At 40.6% G+C, this 22,325-nt stretch overlaps 1 protein-coding gene across 12 annotated transcripts in view; it reads right to left on the bottom strand.

Moving 5' to 3' along the window:
• Positions 1–22,325, bottom strand: part of DPF3 (double PHD fingers 3) — a 159,550-nt gene that overhangs the window by 32,417 nt on the left and 104,808 nt on the right. For 6 of the 12 annotated variants that reach the window (XR_003570733.1, XM_027879642.1, XM_027879643.1 and 3 more), the window contains 3 exons: positions 18,746–18,824; positions 18,383–18,424; positions 8,113–8,250 (listed from right to left, as the gene is read on the bottom strand). Coding sequence is in view for 8 of the 12 variants with exons in the window: in XM_027879642.1 (XP_027735443.1) it covers positions 8,113–8,250; positions 18,383–18,424; positions 18,746–18,824 (259 nt within the window). In the remaining 4 variants the exon portion in view is untranslated. The remainder of the gene's footprint in view (positions 1–8,112; positions 8,251–18,382; positions 18,425–18,745; positions 18,825–22,325) is intronic. The other 6 variants (XR_003570734.1, XR_003570735.1, XR_003570736.1 and 3 more) reach the window with 1 other exon arrangement.

Genomic DNA, 22,325 nt, shown 5'->3' with positions numbered 1-22,325 from the left:
TCAAGAGCCTTGAGCTCTTGATCAAGAGCTTTGAGGAGTATTGCCTGAGCTAAGGCGTGCTCACAGGGGATGTATTTAAATCAGTACCTCTTGCCATTTCAACTCAGTGTCGCTTCTGAGTTTCATCAAAGGCCCTGTCTTCATCTACATCTGACCCAAAATAAATACAGTATACAATTTTTTAAAAATACTTCAAAACTTTTAAAAATGGATTAAGGACAGACAAGGAAAGATCAGCACAGTTCAAATAACAGTTTCTTTGAACCTGAAAGGTGATTCGTGGGAAGACAGGATGCAGACTGAAACTAAAGTCAATATTTCCAAATAAATTTGATATGCACTTATTCTGAAATATTTTTTTTCTTCCTAGCCTAATCAAGTTATTTTTAAACTATAACAAGTTAAGCAGTATAAAGAATTACTTAAAATATGGTACCATCATTCACAGGAGTCCTTTTGCAAAGTAAGTTCTGTAAATTAAATAAGTTCCGCAGTATATCACACAGTAACTGTTCTGTAGACAAAACTTCAAAACCTAAACAAATCAGTGGAGTTTAAATATATAAAATAACTTCTGTGCCTTCTTGATTTTGAAGGCAGAGGCTTTACACAGAGTTCTAGCTTCCCTTTATCCCTCCCAAGTAATCAAAACCCCTGTAAGTTATGTTCCTCATGGTTTCAGTTTAATAATCAAACCAAATCACAGTCACATATATTTCTTCAGCCTGTAGGTAATAGAACATAATGCTTAACCATAATTTAAGTAGTGCATCTAGGTTTGGCAGCATATTATCCCTATTTTTTATCATATCCACATTACTGGGAATGCAGTAGAGAACGTATGGAGTGCATGCCTTACTGTTAGGGTGGGGGATCATTTATTTAAATGATTACAGTGAATTAGCTACAGTCAGACATGTATGTGCTTCCAAAGGGATTTTTTCTAGCACGTTTTGTCCAGCTCTTACCTGCTACTTCTGAGTTTGATCCAAAACCAATAAAGTCCACTGTAAGTTTTCAATTTAATTCAAAAGGTTTCAAATTAGGCCATTTACTCTGTTTGCAAAAAGGATCTTCAGACAACAATCGAGAGGGGGGGACCCTGCATGTAGGCCTGAATCAAGTCAATGCACTTCACCTTAGAGGAAAAGGGGTGGATTTGCTTTTTTCATTGGTGTTTTTATTTTGTTTAATTTACAAGACTCTTTGTCTGAGACAGGGCCAGTTTTCCTTTCCAACTCCTCCCTTTTTCTCCCTGTCAAAGGGCAAGTCCAGTGTTTGGCCGCCTGAGCAGCAGAATCCCAGAGCCAAGAGCCTGCGCCTGCTGTCATCAAGCCCCTTGGAGGCCTCGGTGACATATAATCCCAACCTCTGGCTCCATGTGCCTCCCCCATCGCTGCCAGCGCTCCTCCCTGGCAGGCCTGGCCCGTCTCCATGGTGACCAGTGGGCTCGGCTGGCTGCCGCTGGCCTTGCCACCTGCTATTGCCTTGTCTCTCAAGTGTAAGGAATAGCAGTGCAGCCCCTCCATTTGCTGCTCAGAATGCCTCGGTGGAGAGGCAGGCTCACGCGAGCAATTACATAGTGATAATTATATTAAAAAATGGCTTTATGAGAAGGCAAGAGAAGAGCAGCGGCTTTCCTTGATGGAAGACGAGGGAGGTGGCTGGGTGGACGTGCATCCTCTTCTGCCCCCCTCACTGCTAGGGTGCAGTGAGCAATGGTGGGGGCAGAGAGGGGAACTGGGAGCTGCTTCTGTGCTTAGGGCTACACCTTGCCCTGAGAAGGAACAATAAAAGAAGAATACATCTATAACTGATGGAGTGGTGTGGAACAGGCCATGTGCAGCTGAAGTGCACTCCAGGCTCTTGCTCTGTCACACGTATGCAGCCAGGCAGGGATATGCACAGCCATTTCTGTGGACTCCTTGCCAGTGAATTAAGTGTGTGGTTTTTTCATTGCAGTTTTCCAGGAAAAAGTGTAAATCAGAATGAATGAGAGGAAATGGCCAGTCACTCTGGGCATGTTTACTCTGTTGTTAATACCAAGATAAGCATGTTGGCTGACCCTAAACTGGGAAGTGTTGGGACACTTGATAGGACCCTGCAGGCTGCAGTGGCACATCTGTGGATGTAGTACTATTTGCAACTGAACAAGCTCTGAACTTGGGTGTAACACTGGGAAACGGCTGCTGTTCTGTTCCCAGAGTCACGCTGATCAGCCTGCACAGCCCGATGGGCCTCCACTAGCTCCAGCTCCCCACGCTGCGCTCCCCCACACAGCATGGACATGCCCTTTGCTGGCAGCCAGGGAAGTAGGCTACGCTACTGAGAGGTGCTGCAAACCACCCACCCACAGTATTGCCAGTTCTCCCTAGTAACTGCATTTTATCCCCTTTTTTGAGTTAGCCAGTAGTGTGGAGAGAGAAGAAGCTGTTGCCTTTGCAGATTCTAGCAACTCTGACAGGTTTGCTTTTCCTACAGTCTCTGCTCACAGAGAAGAACAGCCAAAGAGCACTACAAGAACTGCTAGGAGAAAGAGGTACATCTGTAAGAGTCATAGGAAGCCTCTGAGTGTGAGGAAAAGAAGATCATTTGATTGTGTGTTTTACAGGAATTGATGTGGCCCTTAAGTTGAACAGCTAATGAAAGAGCTGTGAGGTAAGCTATGTAGCTGGAAGGCACAGCTAGGAAAATACAGCATCAACTGATCAGATTCAGTACATTTGGGGAGTTGGTGTTCCTCTACCATAAGGCAGCACTTCATAGGAATGTCTGTGCACTGATCTTATAGAGTCTTCTGTAGGAACACATAAAGCAGGAGCTAAAACCCCGCTGCTCACGGTAAATCATTGCAACTGTCTAATGCCTCATGATGACAAACAGCAGGAGATGCAGAATAGGAAGACAGACAAAAGAGTCTGCCATGTTAACATACAGATTTCCTGACTTTGAGGTGTACCTCTCCTGAGACTTGGCCTCTGGCTACTGAAATGCATCATTCCCATCAGTTGAGGGAATATATCCCTCCTCAAGGAGGGATTATAATGCCCAATATTCAGCCCTGTCTGGCAGCATCCCTCAGTATTCAAGTGAGAGTAGCCAGTGTCCTGAATTGGGTCCCTGCAATGTCTTGTAGGCTTTGGATCTGGAAGTAACTCCCTGGAGGAGTGTGAAAAGGCAGAGAGCATCTATTCAGTTCAAATTCAGTCAAAGCATTTGTTCTTCACTTGGTTCAAATTCGACATGGAGGAGAAAAAAGAAAAAAAAAACAACAAAAGGAAAAGCAAGGAGATAGTGGAAAAAGGAAAAAATATAAACACATAAATGATACCATTCTGTCTGAAGAACTGATGTGCTGTTGAAGCAACACATGGTTTTCAAAAACTAATTAGTCAGATTGGAAATATTTACCATGAACTGCTGAGAAGAACTCGATGCTTCTCTTCAGTGATAGTTGCGTATCAAAAGCAACATTTTAGTCCCTGGCCAGGCACCATATAAAAGAAACGTCAAGGTAACAAAAAACCTACCCCAAGACTCCAAATAAAACAACAAAAAGTCCCCTAAGAGTCCCTGTACATAAGAGACAAGTTTAGGATTTTCCGCTATTCCATAATGCTAAACAACTGATCTATTATTTTCCTCAGCATCCCAAAATACTTGCACAAAAGTCTGAGTAATTTACAGCTGCAAACACAGTTTGAGAGAAATCTTTACACAGTTCTAAACTCTCCAATCACTAACATTTCTTTTAGTATTCTGAGTCTTTTTCCTTATGAAAACAAGCTCTTAAAAAGAGAAAAAACTCAAACAGAAAGAACTCAAACAGATTATATTAATAAGCCCACTCAAGGTAATGTACATATTTTCACTGAAAAGCACCTGCCACGGGGTATCTTGTTGCAAGGTGGGCATTGATGCATCCTTGCATTCAGAAGTAGCTCCTACCATGGCCCCAGCAAGGATCGGCACTGAGGCAGGGAAAAAGTAGGCCTGATGTAGCTTTTCAAATTGATGCTGCTTGTGGAGAGGAACAAACAGCTCATCTCCAACTGAGGGGCTGACTCTCGTCATTTATTCATGGCCAGCCCCCTGCCTGGATGGAAATAAAAATGTTTCAAAGATGACTGTGTGGGGGAGCTGGAGGACAGCTTGGAGGCACACTGAGGTTAGCACATTAATTTTTTATCTCTGGAGACTGGGTATCCAATTATGCTTAGAGTACACAAACAACTTTGGCTGGTCTCTCCAGTAGAGATTTATCCACATAATAAAATCTGTGACGGAATTGGGCACAACAGGCTGATGCCACAAAATAATGTACACAGAGGGTTTTGCAGGTCAGATGCTCAAGCTAACAGAGGGGCAGGAGGGCACAGGACTGCATTCTCGTTAAGCACACGTATTGCAGGATGGACCAAACCACTTGGCAGCAAGGCCAGCGACAGCCTGCACAATGTATTTTATTTAGGACTGTCTTTTGCTTGTGGGTATAAGATCCTGTTCAGTTGTTGTTTACTACACAGCTGCCTGCAACCAACGTTTCACATAGCAAAATGCCACTGAAAACTCTTCCCCTTTAAAGGAGAGGAAGTTTTTCTCCATGTAGACAGACTATCCTCTTCTCCCAGGAATTAAAGAAGAGCATTTATACTGGTATGCTCATTCACAGACGCATTTGAATAGATAGAACTCTAATGTAATTCCTTTATCAGAACTGTCTCAAAATTTGTGAGCACCAGCTGCCCCCAGAGCTGGCCTGTACCCATGCAGCAAGATGGAATAAAACAGCAGGTGTTTTGTGGCAGGCTTGGATGCACCCTGAGCTCACAAATCTCATGCTCTCAGTGCCAACATGTAGAGGAAAAGTCAGCAGAGAAAAACCTCTGAGAATGGTATGGGATCATTTATTTTTATCAGTGGAGTTGAGCAAGGAGGAAGTTGACTTTTTTAAGAGTTTTATGTCATTTCCTTTTTACAGTTCCATACTCAGGTAAAAACATCAGAGAGTAGGTCAAAAATAAATGTATGTCTAGGCAGAGGCAAGACTAGACACTGAGAAAGGGCTATTTATCTATGTCAAAGGGCTAGATAAAGCATACAAACAAAGCAATTAAAGCTCAAACAAAGCACAGACTAAGGTGTTTTAGGAAAGACAAAGGCCAGAGAAAATGGCTAAACTGTCTTCATGTTGCAGTGGGTAATCTAGTGGTGAGGAAGGAGGACAGAAAGAGAGAGAGATGTAAAGAGATGTAAATAAACAAACCTTCTACAACAGTCAAGGATAAGAGATGTGCCAAGGAGGTGACTTGGGACTTGGGCCAGTGTCGGTTCTTAGAGACACACCTATTCAGTGATTCTCAGTTTCAAGTAGGTTTCTCCCATCTACATCGCTTTTCCAATCTCTAGACAATTTTCTGACCTACTCAAATTGGTCTGTGCATGAGAAGATGAGAAAGGGGACTGAGTGTGAAGAAAGACAAGAGGTTTTCACCTCTTGAGCTGGTACAATGAAGGGCATCAATAACTGAATTGTGCAGTAGCTCTGCTCCCTCCTGCATCACCACAGCTGCTGTTACCACAGGTTCTGCAAAGAGTGGAAGCTGAAGAGGAGTCGTTGGTACAAAGGAAGGAAGTTTATGCTCCAGCTGCCCGCCTGAACTTTACTGACCCTGTGCTCACCTCCTACTGCACGGCAAATTCAAAATGGCTGGTTTGAATTTCCCTTGCCTTTTCTAAATCAGGCTGCTCATATCTCTGACACACTGCTAAGCAAATAACCAGATTCTACTCTATACCGCATCTCTGGTCCTGTACAATGGGTTGTGAATTAGCTGTTTGGATCAACATCCCCCCACCTTCCCTCCCTCTTAGCCCCGCCTCAAGCATCACTCCCATGCAGAGAAGACTCTTGAAGCTTGAGACCTACAATGCTGCAGACCTGTCAAATCTAATTCATAACACATGCCTAGCAGTTCTTAGGGGAGAGGAAAGATCTGATGCCCTGGCTCCCCACCATCCCCCTGTATGAAGGGACCATTAAATGACTGCAAATTAGCGATGTGGACATTTAGCATTCACATGGAAGATAAACAGAAACATAAATTAAATATCGCTCAGTGAAAGAGAAAAGATGCAAAATCTGAGCTCAAGGCTGAAAACAAACATGCAAAAAGGAACAAACAGCTCATGTGACAGCTAAGCCATTTGGGAGTGTTACCTTCCAGCATCTGAGACTTTCCCCAGGAATGATCTGCACGTTTGCATGCCTCTTGCCTGTACCTCACTGGCTCCCAGCTGGTTGTTAAGCAGACTCTTTCCACTCAGGAATCTGGGCTTTAGAGTGGTTTACCCCAATGGCTCCTAAACTTCTTCCTGTTTGTGGATCTGTGCATCAGCTGCTTCCCTCTGCTACATGTACCACATAGGAGCTCTGGGGGAACACAAACCTGAGCACCTTTTGCTCTACCCTTTCCCACACTGTAGACGCATCTTTTCTTTCCATGGGCCAAAGCCAACTGCTCCTAACCTTACCATAGCTTTTCTAGCTCTTCTCGCTAACTTATATGATTTCCTAAGCACCAGAGACACAAGGACCAAAAGTGTCCTTGGCATCTATGACAAGCTGAGGGGCAAGGAACTTTATCGTTTTTTGTTTGGGCATCCATGCAAGGCCATTATCAATATTAATTCAATACAGATTTGCAATATGCCTCTCAGGTATGCAAATATTACTGACTACTGCAGGCACAGGAAAAAAACAAACAAACAATCAAAAAACCCCAGAGCTGATGTAAATGCTAAGTAAACAAATGCTACTGCCTGAACACTGACATTCCCCAGCCTGCCAAAGCAGTCACTCTTAGTGCATTGACAGTTCAAGTTTATCAACAGCTGGAGGAATCAAAATTACTTTTGCTGTGAATCTACAAAACATGTGAATAACTTTAAAAGGTAGAGCATAAAAGTGACAAAAACATAGGGATTGCCAAGTGGCATCATACTAAACAGTCCTTCAAGATCAAACAGTGGCTAGTAGCAGATGCTTTGGAGGAAGGAACCCCCTTCCCACATCTCCCTGGGGACAATGATCAATTATCCTGCTTAGAAAGAAAATGTTTTCCTACTTCCGTATTTCTTGCAGTTCTTCTTAATGTATTAGAAAGTGTTTCCTGCATATTTTTCCCTATAAGCATTTCATTGCTTTACTACTTTGAACTAAACTGACACAGATCACATGCTTTTGAAAGTGAACAAAGCTATCTACACAAATCCCAAGGTGACAGCAAACATCACAAAGTATTCGACACTGGTAAATTGAGAAACAGGGGATTAGAGACTTGGAAAAATCAGTAGTAGAACACAGTCTCCTTGACTTCCTGTTCCTTGCCTAAGAAGCACAGGAAGGACAGTCAAATCAGGTGATGGACCTTATGATGGACCACACTGAGCATATGTGATTCATCATATATAAATTTGGACCACTAAGATTCCTTTCAGCCTTGTACCAGTGTGGGGAATTGAGGCGCATAACTCTTCTCTCATGTTCCAGCTCTCCTCCTTACAGATCAATACTGATGTGGTTTCATAGATTTTCCCAAACTGTAACTAAGAAGCAGCTTTTGGTGAAGTTGAGGGTAAGCTGTTCAGCGAGCAGATGAAGGAATAAGGGAGAAAGGTGCTTTTAGTTTCATACCTAAAATCTGAGACACTGGCAAATGCCTCTTATTCAAAGGTAAAACAAAGGTAACCCCCTCAAACTACTGGATGTGTATTTCCTTGACAACCCTGCTAAGAGCCATTGGGAAGCTGTTTGATGATGGGCAGGTTGGGCATCTCTTCTTCCCCCCCGCCCCGCTCTCCTTGCCACTTCCTTCCCACAGGAGCAGTAATGGGAAAGTGACTTGCTGCAGAGATAATGCTGGGTTTGAAATGAATTTCTGACTAGCTGAGCCAGCACCCATGTGAGCTGTGGCTAATTATCTCCAAGCATCCAGGTCCCAATCACTCACAACTGAGCCAGGCAATAATGCCAGCCTCCGGAAGGAAAAGGCAGGATGGAAGCAACACACCTGAAAAGGATCTCAAAGGTAAAGGGAAAATCCTACTCACGTTTGTGGTTTTCGTTTCTGTGGACAGGGGAAGAGCGGGTCTCCTGCTCACGGGCTTCATCACCCTCTTCGCTGGCGAGGTGGGTGTGAGCATAGTGGTAGCTCAGCCCAGGCCGGTTCTTGTAGCGCTTGCCACAGACTGGGAGGAAAGGAGAAATGAGGGAGGGGAAGACAAAATGAAAACATGAGTGTGATCCACGACCATAGCAGCATCCTCTCAAATAATGCTCCCATTTCCTCTGAGAACAGCACCACACGCTCCATGCGCCTGCCCAAAACCCTTCCCACCGGCACTGGTGGAAGATGACAGAGGGCAGCCCTGTAGCCACAGGTCTCTGAACAAGCTTTCTTCCCACCTTGCTGCCAGCAGCTCATTCCTACAGGCCTAGGCAAATGCACATTCAATCCCTGCAGCTCATACAGCCCTAGTCCTCTCTGCTAAGATTACTAACAAGACTGCACACAAAATTAAATGAAATGCCAGTTCCAATGTTGGTACTGCACAATGCACAGCAATGGGAACAAGACTGAGAAGAAAGGGCATTATTTTCTTCATTACTGATCTCTGAAAGAAAGGAAACAGTTGGGGTTTTTTTAAAAACTTTCTCTAAATGGTTAATAAATAGCTTTATTCAGATTCCTAGTCAAGATAAGGAGATGGAAATCATTCACAGTTTCTTGCTAGAGGAACATGTGGTAGTGATACTTATTTGCCCAGGTAAACTTCATATTCAGCATCTCAATAAATATTACAATGTGTGACAGAGAATCTTACTTCTGAACTTTTGTTTATTTTAGGACTAAATCAACTTTTGTTTATTTTAGGACTAAATCAACAGATATTAAGAACAGGATCAAACAACTCAGGGTGATGAAAGGTCTACATTTTCACAGGGAATTCACCACAAGAGCAAGCTGCATCTTAAGATTCATTACATACAAATTGAGTTTCTATGAAGGGTTTAATTCATGTTATTTTCTCTAAGAGTTATCCCTTTTTATCTTCAAAGCATTCTCAGAATGTCCATTTTCTTTTATACAGCTGTTTTGCCCACGAAATACAATTATTGTAATTTTAAATGATTGGAAAACAAAGAAGCTTAGTGCCCTTCCTGCCAGTTTTTACTCCTAGCCACATTTTCAGTCATGGTATTACCTTCATTAACCTCAAGGATTTTGCACAGGAGTGAATGTCCTATCCAGTAATCTGTCCTGCATAACTTGCTTAGAAGGTCAAAGAAAGTGATACCAGAAGAGTCTGGTTTTTAGGCCCCTTGAAAAGAATCTCCTAGGAGGAAGTCACCATCCACTCCTAAATACTTCATTTATCCCCAGTACTGAAACCTGGGTCTGGGAAGGAACGTCAAAAGGCTCCACAAATAAATTTTTAAAGAAAAAAAACCCACCTCAATTATTCACTCACATATAAGTTAAACTTTGATTTTTATACCTTTCTGGTACAGATGCTGACCAAGAGTCAAAACAAGATATCCACAGTTCTGTATGAGTTTGTCTCCATTTTTTGAATAGTGGAAAAAGCTTAACACTAAAGTCAAACAGGAGAGAGCTACAAAATTCACATTGTTTAAATTATTTCAGACTGGTAACCTCCTCCAATTACATGAATGTTGCAGCATTTCTTAAAATGGAGAGAGATATTTACATTTTCAGCAGATTGAGCATCATATTAAGTATCCTACTCTATCCGCTTTACTTTTGTATGTTTGAAGAAGAAAGCTAAAAAATTATTCTATTGCTACGAATTACCAATACTGTTCAAACACTTCTGTCAAATTATTTCCAGAACGCTATCAGGTGATCAGTGCTGTACTGACAAAGGAAGAGGCACTTGCAATTAAATATCTGCATGATACATACCATTCAACTCTATCTTGCTCTCAGCTTGTTAATGTAAATGCAAAATGAGATAACTCTAACACCCAGTCCCATTCACCTATTAGAGGGAGTTTCAAATCAAAGATATTTCTAAAAGCCCTGCCAGACTTAATTTCATTCACCTCTACTTGAAAACCTACGCACAGGTCTAGTTCTACTGTTGTTACCTTACAAAAGCATGCTGTCCTCAAATACAGGTCTCCTGTATCTTTCTCCCTCAATGTGCAAAAGGACACTTGCAATCCCTGCAGGAAGTCCCAGACCTTGATTCCATTTCTTACATTACTTGTGGCCTTGACTCCATTTCTTACAGGACTCCGCAGGGATTTTAGCTGCAGAGTTTAGGATGGCACAGGAAATCAGATGGGTCTGCAGACTTGTCCTTCTCCAGCAAAAATTATCAGCTCACAAGGAAAAAGCAAGAATCAATATAAGCTGAGGCAGTAGTAATTCTGCAGCTGAGCCCTTCCCACTGCCAAAACTCTTTCAGGTGGCCATCAAGGATGACAGCAATCTGAAACATGCCTAGCTAGAAATGAATTTGGAGGACTTCATAACCAGAGCTCAGGCAAAGCAGTACTGTCTAGACTGTCCTTTGTAGGACTAAAGATTTGCAGTTCCAGCAGCTTTTTTTCTTAGTGTCTAGACTTCTCCATCTTCCAAAGTCATGTTCTGTAAAAGTCCAAAGGAATGCTATGAATTGAAACTGCAGAGATTTCCTCAAGCAAAATAGACTTTTGCAGGGGAAGAAGTGTGTCATGATACTAGTGAAGCAAAAGAACGGTTGGCTTCAGTGAGACTTCGCTAGAATGAAAGCTAAGTCAGAACTTCATGGTTTCTCCAGCAGATTGAATCTTCATGAATTCACCCTAATCTCTTATTTTCCAGGTAAGAGCACATTTTATTAGTCTACCAAATCACTGGGCTAAGAAGTAGTTTCTATAAAATGGCAATCATTAATAAACACTTAGCTCTTACATAACTCGTCCAACTGCAATACTGGCTTTTCAAACGTTAATTAATCTTCCTCCACAGTCCTGAGTGGGAAATAGTATTCTCATTTCACTTCTGAAAAAGGAGAATCATAGAGGGGCTGAGTTGCCCACACAGTGATCTTTTGACATTACCAGGACTGGAATTCATGAGTTCCAGCATCCACACCAGTGCTTACACCACATCTTTCTCATTCTCAGAGCCGACAAAAGCATAATGAGAACTGGTTTTCCCAGTCTGAAATGTGTGCTGTCGATTAGATCTTAATGCTATGCAGCTCACCTGTAGCAAGTGAGAGTGTGCCTTTCGTAAACTTTGCCAAGTGGCCTTGATTTACAGCAGCTTTGACTTTTTTATCTTTAATTTTCCTTGCTGGATAGGCTCATCATCCTCACATGTGGTAGATTTCATCATGAATCTCAACACTAGAAAGTTGACTTGATCTTTAATTAGGTAGCCAAGCCCAATGAAAACAGTGGGAGTTTGTAGAAAGTAGCCCACTCCAATTCCTCCTGCATTCAAAGGATATATTTTTGCTATGACCTGATATGAATGCCATCTCAGGAACAAGCTGGGTAAGTAAGCAATAATACAGCAGTGTGGATCAAATGCCACAAATGGGGAAGAGAGAGAGATTTTATTAGGCCACCAGACACTCTCCTATGATAAACGTTACTTTCCTTCGAATTTGAAGACTGAAATGAAGATATTACACAACTGTGTTATAGGGGAAAAACATAATTTGCAGACAGTGTAATCACAAGCATTGAGTGTTTCATAAAAGAGAGTTCTCTTTTAAGTTCTGGCCTGTAAAAACCTGCAATTCTTTGGATAAGCAAATTCCCACTCTGTTTACGTTTTTCATAAAGTTTCATAAGTAAAATTAATATAAAATACTTGCTCTGTTAAAAAGAGGGTTTGAAATCTATGACTTAGAAGACTTCCTCATCAAATATCTAATGGCTGTGTTGCTGTCGTTTTGAAATTGTTACACATTTGGTCCTTGGCAGCCTGTGAGCTATGTTCCAGCCAGCTCTCCACATACATTTTGCACAATCTGTCACCAGTATGAGACAGAAGGAAACAATCCATGTTTTTAGTGGAAACAGGAAACTGGGGGAGTACATGCTGCTTTTTTTTTTTTTTTTTTTTGTCACTGAATATTGTCCCCCCTCGTTGTCTTTCTTTGCTTTTCTCCTTTGCCTCCCATTCTTTCTTCTCAGCTGGGCTTTGTCAAATACTAAATCTTGAGTTAACTGCTGGCAGGCAGTCATTCCTTATAATTATCTTCCTGTCCTACCATTTACTCCACTCCAAAAGAGAAAAAATATTAAAAATATTTCTTGTTTTGTACTGGTTTGGTAATACGTTCTCCCATGTTACAGCTGTGCCCCCACTCTGGGACGTCTAGAGATCTCAAACACTAACAGTGCATTTTGACCTCCACTGATGGAAAGGTGTTATGTTTGTCTCTCTCTGGTCAGTACTATGCTATACATTCCTAGTATTAGAGCAGCTATTTAGTAACCCATTTTATAGGGAATTTTCTGTAGGTAGTAAATAGTCCCTGGTTCAGTGCCCCCAGAGGACAAGTCCCAGAATCTATCTGCAGAATTAAGATCAAAGTAACATTGAACCCCAGTGCAAAACATGCACAGGTCAACAATATATCTGTGCAGGTTTCAATTAACGGATTGCTATCAGGAGCAAGGGAGAAAACAAGTATCCTATGTGAGAAGAAAATGTTCAACTATCAGGGTAAACTCTGTTGCCATCATACCATGTGCTCTACTCGAGATCTGTGTTATTCAATATTTAAAAAAAAAAAATTTAGAAAGTGTCCTTGTCTCTCTAATTTTGTCTTCTCTACCAATAATGAAGTCAATGGAAGCCAAGAATAGCAGCTATGGTTGGAGAGTTATTTGTTGGGTTCTTCTGAACAATAATCTTATTCTAGATCTTATTGCTTAACTACTTAGGGATTCACTAGAGAGGATAATACCAGGAGATGATTTAGGGCTTAAACTGTTAATAGTTTAAAGGGAAGTTGAAGTCATGACGGAGATTATGAGAAGCATGTAAAAATACAATGCTATAACAGAAGCATTTTCATATCAGCTTGAAATTGTGAAATCTAACCAAAGGTCTGTCCTAAGCAGCAGCACTTAGTAGTGTCCGAATAATTCCTAGTATCTGTAAGAATTAAGACAATAGATTAAGTGTCAGAGAACTAGTAAAAATCAAACTAAATCAGGATTTATCTGGTAGGTCTTTTGTATTCCAGAAAACCTTCCAGACAATCAATGACATGTTTGACAGGATCAGGACCATTTCAAGGAGATGACAAAGAAGACAGGTTAAGTTAGCAAGGAAATTACTAGAGCTGTCACTTTCTGAACAAATACAATAAAATAGTTCCTAAAGATTAGGCCTCAAGGAACTGCACTTGGCAAGTCATGCAAGAACAATATAACATTTAACTGGGATTTTCTAAGGAAACTAAAAAAGAGGGATGCTCTGTACCAATTGAAACTCAGTGGAATCTGTTCATGTTAAATCAATTAAGCTACCTGAAGACTCCAGCCTTTTGTTGGCAGAACCTAAAATATATTTAGTAGAGAAAGGGGATGGGGAAAAAAAAGATTAACCTCAAAATAATGACATTTTCATGCCCCGTTGGATGATGAACTTACAGAAAAAGCAGAAGGATGTTTCAAGCTATAGTGATTAGGATGTAGAGTCAAGCACTTTTAAAAACAAATCCATGTTCTGAATAATTATTAGTAATTCAATGACAAGTTCAAAGTGTTCATTTAGGGACTATAGGAATAACACAAGCAGATAGGCACTTAGTGAGTTATTTAGGGAAAACAGTTTAGTTTTACCTCCAGCTGAAATCAGTGAGAATTAGGAGCCCAATTTTTTTAAACCTTCACAAGGCACCTTTCTGCATCTTCAAGCTCCTGAAAGAGTCCTGTTTGGACCCAATGCTTGCCTATGGTTTTATCATTAATATGAAGGGTGGAATAGAGAGTGAAAGAATCAAACATGCAGAGAATGGATTGCTGGTGAAAATACTGGAATAATAATAAAAATATATCATATGAGATTCACTGATCAAAGAATTCTTTCAAACAGTAATTAATACATATTAATATGACACCTTGTATCAATAAATTAAACACAGCATAAACAGGATGAAGCAGTATAATGAGGAGACTAAATCTGACAATCTGCCTGAGTAGAAACAGGTTGAACAGGGAAGGAACAAGAAGCTATAGCAAATTGTATATTAAATATGAATACACATGGTGAACAAGTATGAAAACTCCTTTGCCATTGAAACACGACACAGCACTGGAGAGAAGCATCTTGCACTGAAGAAGGCTTTACTAAACCACCTGTTAGGTTAGCTCTCTCTACCTCTTATAGACACAGAGCAAATTGCATAAATCCCATTTCTTTAAGTAATTGTAAGTACATGTAAATGTAATCAACCATTCCTCTTCTAAAGTGCTTGTATCCTCAGAACAGTGCATTCAACTTAGTTTTGGCCACTGCTACTTAAAAAACACCCTTTGTGTTTTTGCAGATAAAAGAAATAAGTTTAGTAAAAGAGCTGATGAAAACGCAGCTGGAAGAAGTCCCAGTAACTGTTTACAGAAGACATTGTTATCCATTGAGAACAGTGCAAGGACTGCTAGTCTTGGACTGTGGCAGAGAAGTGTTAAATAACTAGAGAAACCTGAAAATTAAGTTCTTGACAAAAGAATCAGCTTCTATAAAACACTATAGGATCAGTGTCTCTGGGTACATACAGTGTTGCATTAATCACTGATCCATCAGAGATCATAGGAAGGTTTCAGTAAATTCTCATTTTGCACACGGAATGGATCTGAATGCATAGCTCAGACTCAGAGGGACTGTGAAAAAAGATACAATACAAATATAAGTTGCTGTGCTAAATTAGAAATTTTTATGGGAATAAAACGTAAAGGAGACAAGGACATATTGGTAAAAGGAGAAGAAAGAAACAATTCCTTTTAGAGATGGGCAAGGGAAATCTTGCATAGATAGAGGGACAGAAAACAAAGGTGGACATAGTCCCATGTCTCCATGGGAACTTGAGAAGAATGAAAGCAGACAAATGAGGAGGGATAGCAGGAAAGTTAATAACTTGCAGAGATTCAGCACAAACTACCTGCTCTGTCTAAAGGAAGTAGACATTTGAAGTCATGAAATTCAGGTGCTACAACTGATTGCAACTTTTAAACCAGAATACAAGTTTTTAGAAAAAACTTCAGAGAAGGTTGTTCTTTTTTAAAAATTAGTAAGTAATACATAATATACACTATGAAATAGTAGAAGGATTTTTAAGAAAACTGCTTAGCAGAAATAGTGGTTCCCCAGGTAAATATTTGGCATAACATTCCTTCATTCCTTCAGTCCTTCCTTTGTTCATTCATTCATTCACTCTCTCCCTCCTTCAAAAATCCCACGCTCAGTTTATCATGAACAGTGGGGTGGCGTATCTTCCACTTCTCTTGCTTGACATCGGAAGCTTTGCTTGCTCCTTTTCACTGCCTTTTGAGGCACCTGCTGTACGTCCCAGCGAGGTGTTCAAACTGTGTTTGAAACTGGTCTCATACAGCTAAGTCATTTGCCTATGGTACCACTTCCAGCCTATACCCATTTCACACTAGGCTGTCCTGCCACTTTCATGATCAGAGCATATTATCAAGGCATAATACTATCCACGGCAACTGGTTGAAAACCTGACCAACAAGTTTTCTACTAATTTGATGAAACGAAGAAGTTAGTGATTGTTCTAGCAATTTTATTGATGCTTTGGTAAAACATTTTATTCTGAACTTCTCATACAATCTATGCTCAATAAAATCAACTGAAGTGTTTCCGAATATTTCATTCCACAAAACAAGAAACCAACCACTTTTTAAAAAAAAACACAGGATGACAAAACATTTTGAGCTTTGAAAACCTTCTATCCATATAGAAATTCTGTACTTTTAGTCAGTTTTACACTGGTGTATAGCTGAATGTCTCTTACAAAAAAGGCAGGCCTTTTTACTAATAGGACTGCTATCTTCAAACACAAGGGGCAGTGTCAGCTGGGTATTGCATCATCTTCCTGACACACAGGCTATTTTTTTCCTTTAACTTTTTTATTACCAGTAAAACCTGGTGATACATTCTTGTTTCACATAAATATGAATGTGTAAGTCTACAAAAGTTCTTCACCACAAATCATTTTTTGTGCCCATGCAGTTTAATACGAAAATTAATTTGGTTTAGCTATGTTTATCCTTTCTTCTCTGTGGCCATTTTCAAAACTCAAATATAAGAATGGTTGCAGAAAAAGCAAGCTGGAGGCAAGTTAAATAATATACAGAAAAAGTAAACTGCTGACCCATTAAGGTAATTTTTTATACCAATAATATGATTGAAGGAATCAAGTTTCCCCAAACAGGGAATACATTCACTGTTTTTCACCTTCATGTTTCCAGGTAAAACAAACCTATCTGCCCAAAACATCTGCACATGGAGTTCTGCAAACCAACTTCTAACCTACCACAATTAGACTTTTATCTATGAAAATATTTAGCAAATAATTTCAAAGAAAAAAATTGTTTTAAGAAATCTACCCTAGTAGAGAAGAGGCTTTGATAATAAGCCGATTGACTAATTATTAATCATTAATTGTGTGTAATATTTCTATAGAAAGTTAACAAGGGCAGGATAGTACTTCAGGATGATGACATTCCAATTGGGATACTTCTTTCCTTCTGCTCCACAGTCAGGTCAAAGAGTTCTGCTATCACATAACCCTTTTCTCAGCTATCTGCAATGGAAAAGGAGGCGTCGCAGTGCAAAGTCTGGATTTCAGAGCTCCCTATGACTCTAACTATAAGTTTCCTAAAAATGAAATGCATCAGCCAAATGAAATAGGAAAGTTTATATTTCCAAAACCAAAGGGTAAATTTATGCTCCAAAATGTAAGCCAAGGCAAAATTCCATCAATGCAACAATGTACCAGAGTCTTGACTTCAGGCCAGATTTCTGCTGCCTGCTTTGATATCTTCAATGTTTAATTTACCCTGTGCAAATCACTACTATGCATGTTGTGAGTTCTTGGTAAAATCCAAAAGCAATTCAAGACCAAACAATAAAGAGTCATTATGTTCCAAATGATTACCACTGACAAGTGTCCTTGGATTTAGAAGGCTGTTCCAGAAAAGAGATAGAGAAAGTTATTCATATACCAGCAGAGGAAACCTATGGGTTTCAGCAAGATACATCCTGGGCTCTCAAAGAAATTTTAGAAGACACATTTTAGTGCTTCCAACACACCAGCCAGGACAGCTATTTAACCCCAGCATAAGTCTTCTGACTCTTCATATTTTAAACGGCTCTTCCTCCTTGATCATGTGTTTAGACAGTCCCATTCATGTCTTTTCATTTCTGCTCACTGCCCTTGAAATACTCATCTTGCTGAAGCAAAATACCTAACATATCCATCGCTGTATGGTGCAGTCACCTGGTCTCACCATACAAGAATATGAGTGCATCACATGGAATATAGTTCTTCTTTACCATGCATGCTCCTTCTGTCTTCATGTTTTTAAAAATAAGCAGAAAATACCCCCATAGACTGACATAGTAAAGGTTAATCATTTAAAGTCAGTAACACAAGATAGGCAAATAGTAGAAAAAGTAGGATGCTAGTTGTCCTCAAAACCATCAGTTTTGGATCACAGAAGTTAAGATCTCCTACTATTAACTTTTGTTAGGATATTTTATTATAGGCTAGAAGGCACCTGGTAGCACCAATTATAATCGCATGTACACTACAGTAAGCCTTAAGATGGGATGTTTAAAAAAGAAAACATGTGGGTAAGATAAGTGCCCTTCAAAGAAATAACCTAGCGAAGCAAAAAAAGAATATCAAAATAAGAAAAGCACCAAGAACTGGACTATTTAAAAACCTCAAACCTTTGTGTAATAAATATCAGATTCTTCCCTCATACTAGGACTCTGCTATCCTCCTTCAGTGTCAGCATTGGGCTCTAGTATAATTTTTCAGTTGGAGCAACGCTTTACTTAACCTGCAGTCCAACTGCAAGATGTCAGACAGCATGGCCATTATGGTCAACATACATATTCAAGGGGAATATGTATCAAAACAAGGCATTCCAGATGTTATTTGTTTCTTAGAAGGGCTCAACTTTTAATGATGCCACAAGAGTACTTTCTGAGTGAGGGATAAGAATAAGACCTTCAGAATTTAGCCCAGTGAGATTTCAAAAGGACTGAAGGAAAGGGAATCACCAAGTATATCAAGAGATACAATGAGGGTGAAGTACCTTTGTCGGAGATTTTTGAGTTATGCTTTTGTTTGTAACTATCTGAAACAGAGAAAGAAATAGAGGGTGAAACTTACATGGGGGGAAAGAAGACAAAAGGCAGAGAAGCCAGAAAAAGAGAAGGAGAAGGAAAATGTAAGAGATCATTTATTAAAGGGCAAAGGGAAGTGGAGTCTTGCCGAGGACTTAATTTTATTTCTTTCATGCAAAAACACCAAGAGCAGCAGCAGCAGCAGCAGGTGGCAAACATGCAAGTCAGAGAGCAGCAGAATATTTTGCTGGAAGGGAAAAGATGAAGCCCTGAGTGCACTGAGCTGGTAGGACCAGGCTGGAAGCAGAATCAGCTGTCTGGGTGCTACTTACTGTCACAAACATAGGGTTTGTCGTGATCATCCTGGGAGGCAGCATCATTCCGTCTCCTGCCACCTCCAGATCCCCGAGCCTGCAAGGACAAGAGCAATGTTAGGATTATTCCATCACCCCTCAGGTCTCCTTGTGCCCCTCACCCTCCTATGAAAAATGTGCAACATAAACTAAACAAATCCAAAGCTTCCATACAGGTTTCTCAAAGGTCATCTTGACCCTTCACCTCCTAAGATACACACTGTGTTAATGGACCTTGGAATGCAATGGAGATCCTCTCCACAGATACCCCAAACTGTTCATCCCTGGCAGTAGGTCACTGCCAGCACATATTCAGTCGAGGATCATCACACATTCGTTTCTGAAGATGTTCAAATATCTTGTTTAACTGAATATGAATGAATGAATAGACGAACAGGTGTTAGAGGATAAATACAAACATTAAATCAGCCAGAAAACAGGCCCCAAATAAAAGAGAGGTCAAATTATTTCTTTTAATATTTTCAAAAGGGGGTTGTTTGTGTTGTTGTGCTTTGTTTTCTAGCTGAAAAGCAATGTTTTGAAATGACCTGCTGGGACAAAGATACCATATAATATGGAGGTTTGGTCAGTTAGTAAAAAATTGAGTAACATGCCTACTGGGCTACCTGCAAGACAGGAATTACCCAGGAAGGTCTCTCTGCAGTTCTGTGTTCCTACAGCAGACCAGACTGGCGGCTCTGGAAACTGAAAAGCTCTGTTTCTCCACAGCACAGACTGCTCTGTCTTTACCTCCAGGGGTGAGAGTGGAATTCAGCATCAAAGCTACTTGGTCCTGACCCTTCTCAGCTGAGGTACCAATAAGGGGACATTCATATCTGTCCAGTGGTGGAGAGATCTGTGATGTGAAACTGGGAACTGAACCAAGGCCTTTGATTCTTTCATATTCACTAATGTACAGTCTATAAATTACAATCATTTTAGACCTGGTTTTTGTTTGAGGAAGTGATCACAGGTGGATGGCTAACTAGCCCATTATTAATTCTGTTAGCTACTCTATTCCTGGATAAAAGCACAGAATTGCTTCTGCTGCTTCTCTTATTAAACTGTTGATATTCCTCACTCTAGACATGGCCACCTGACTGAAATCCTGCAATCTTTTGCATGTGAAAATAAGGAAGGGACAGAACTTTGTTAGGTAAAGCTGAAGAAGGTGTAGAAATTCTAAGAGTATTAGTACCCAGACATAAAGGGGATGTAAAAACTCTGTCACTCTTCTATGCATTTGGAACAGAACTAGCACTGTTAGAGCTGTGTTCCACTGGACATTTAAAGACAGGGAACAAGGAAATATTTTACACTGGCCTGACAAAGTCTGTTAAAACAGGGGTTTATAAAACCTTCGCACATTATTTCCCTGGGATTGCTTAGGGCTAACTTAACACAGTCCTGAATGACAAACATGGATTTTCAGCTGTCTGGAAGGGGTAAATACTATTAGGTATGACAAGTATAACTCTGCCTTCTGCAAAGACCTCTGTGCAGACCAGCACACATGTGCAGAGCAAGATTTGTAAGGGTGAACTGAAAAACAGTTTTACCCTGGAAAAGACCCCAGCAACAATTGTCTGGTGGAAGCTACTTTACTGACCATATCACATAAAATCATCTTACTAGTCTGCAGTATTTTCTCTCTGACTGCCAGCTCTGTAAACCCCCTCTGGGCAATGAAATCAATCCCAGGCTAGTTCCTTTCTTCCCTCACTGCTGCAAAATGTGTTGCAAGCTAAATTTCAGTCCATGGCAGCTCCTATACAACCCTCAAGTCATCAGAGAGTCTTCACAGAGACAAGTGTTTGGTCCTTAATAAATATTTCTGCTGGTACCTGGATTAGGATCTAATTTCCATATCCTACTAGCTGCACTGGCTTTTTGGGACTGTAAGAAAGATGTAAAGTCATATATTTGTCACTAGTCAGTTCTGACTCTCTTTACACGCTGGGAACATATCTGTTGAGTAAGAAGGTATTATTTTTACGTAGGTATCTTTCAGAATAGGATGGCAATTTAAGGTTTATTGCCCAGTTTCACTACTCTTACAGCCAGCTGTTTCCCTTCAAACTGTTCTCCACACAAATGTAGGGTTACACCATTCATGTCATGACCACATGTCAGATACACTTTTTCATGCAGCGAACACAGGGGGAGATTTTTCAAGTCAGTGACTTCCAATGGGACTTATGTTACTAAATGTCTTTAGTGCCTTTGAAACTGTCCCATGGGATATCCAGCTGACGAGCAGACAATCTGTACAGGTGCAGCTGCATTCATCTCATATCTCCTAGCAAACTACCCTTTCCAGCTCCTACCACAATGTCCCAGTCCTGCAAAGATACTAAAAAGCTGCCTCCGTAAATCCACCTCTTTGGCCTTCAGTGTCCTTCCTAATGCTCCCACGATTTCAGGGCTAGCCTTGAGGGGAAAGGAAACCAAGCAGTTGCCCCAGAGGCACTAAACTGAGTGCCCCGTGCTTGCTGTCAGTGCTCCAGGCTGTTGAATTCAGTCATCCATGACTGCTTTCATTCTCCTGATGGGATGCAGCAAAGACTACGAGACTTGACATGTGAGGCCTGGAAGCCATGGCACAGCAGCCTTGAAGCAGCCCTGAAGCAGCCAGAGAGAGTAGCCAAAGGGACAGATGGAGAGTCCAGGATTAAAAATAAAATCATGCTGTAGGGAAAAGAAGGGGCATGTGCAATTTGGAAAGTCCAGAGCAGTAATTCCGTCGCATTAATCCTGCATTGATGCTGTCACTCCTTCTCTGAATCCCCAAAGGTCACACTCGGCAGGATCTAGTTTTCTATGCATGTCCTCTTCTGCCCTCTAAAAATACTCTAACCACTCCTTTCCAGAAACAAAGAGCTGCCCAGGTTTCATGTCCTCTAATTTCATATCCCTAGCCTCAATTCCCTATACTGGGTCAGGCTCACATTAGAAAAGGGCTGCTTTCAGAAAAGAGGTGAAACACTTGTGACCAGACAATTCAGGCTTACCAGTTTTCAACAGCTAGATAACCTGGCCCTAATTTTGAAATCCTAATTTTTATCATATTTTGCTTTGGTTATTGATGCCATCAAAGAAAAACAAAAATTGCTCAAAGTATTTGTCACTCTTCAGACTTCTCTTTTTTGCACTGAAAGAAGCCAGGGCACTAGCAAAGCAGGCATTAGTTGTAAGACAAAGGCAAGAGATCTTGCTGCTCCTGTACTGAATAGGAGTCCGGTTCTAGGGCAGGAAATAACACACAAATTTTTGTTTCAAAATGAATGGGACATCTAGTACCCTCTGACTCCCTCCACTACAGTAACGGAGTTATTCTGTAACATTTTCAAGAATGGAGAGGTAAAACTTTGCATGTAACAGTAACTTCAGGACTTCATTTGTGTAGGTCTAGGACGTATGAATACACTAAATTCCCTTCTCCTGAGCAGTGTATCTCTTTTAGCTATTCACTTCCTTTCACTCACCCTAACCAGCATGCACAATTTATGTAAGAGCAATTTATTAGAAAAGAATTGTTAGCCTGGAATATTAGTTGATC

The sequence above is a fragment of the Empidonax traillii genome, unplaced genomic scaffold, assembly GCF_003031625.1.
Source record: "Empidonax traillii isolate 1590-97213 ecotype Southwest subspecies unplaced genomic scaffold, ASM303162v1 scaffold56:size2478089, whole genome shotgun sequence".
In the NCBI taxonomy this organism is placed as follows: domain Eukaryota; kingdom Metazoa; phylum Chordata; class Aves; order Passeriformes; family Tyrannidae; genus Empidonax; species Empidonax traillii.
This window is presented reverse-complemented; position numbering and strand designations above follow the sequence as displayed.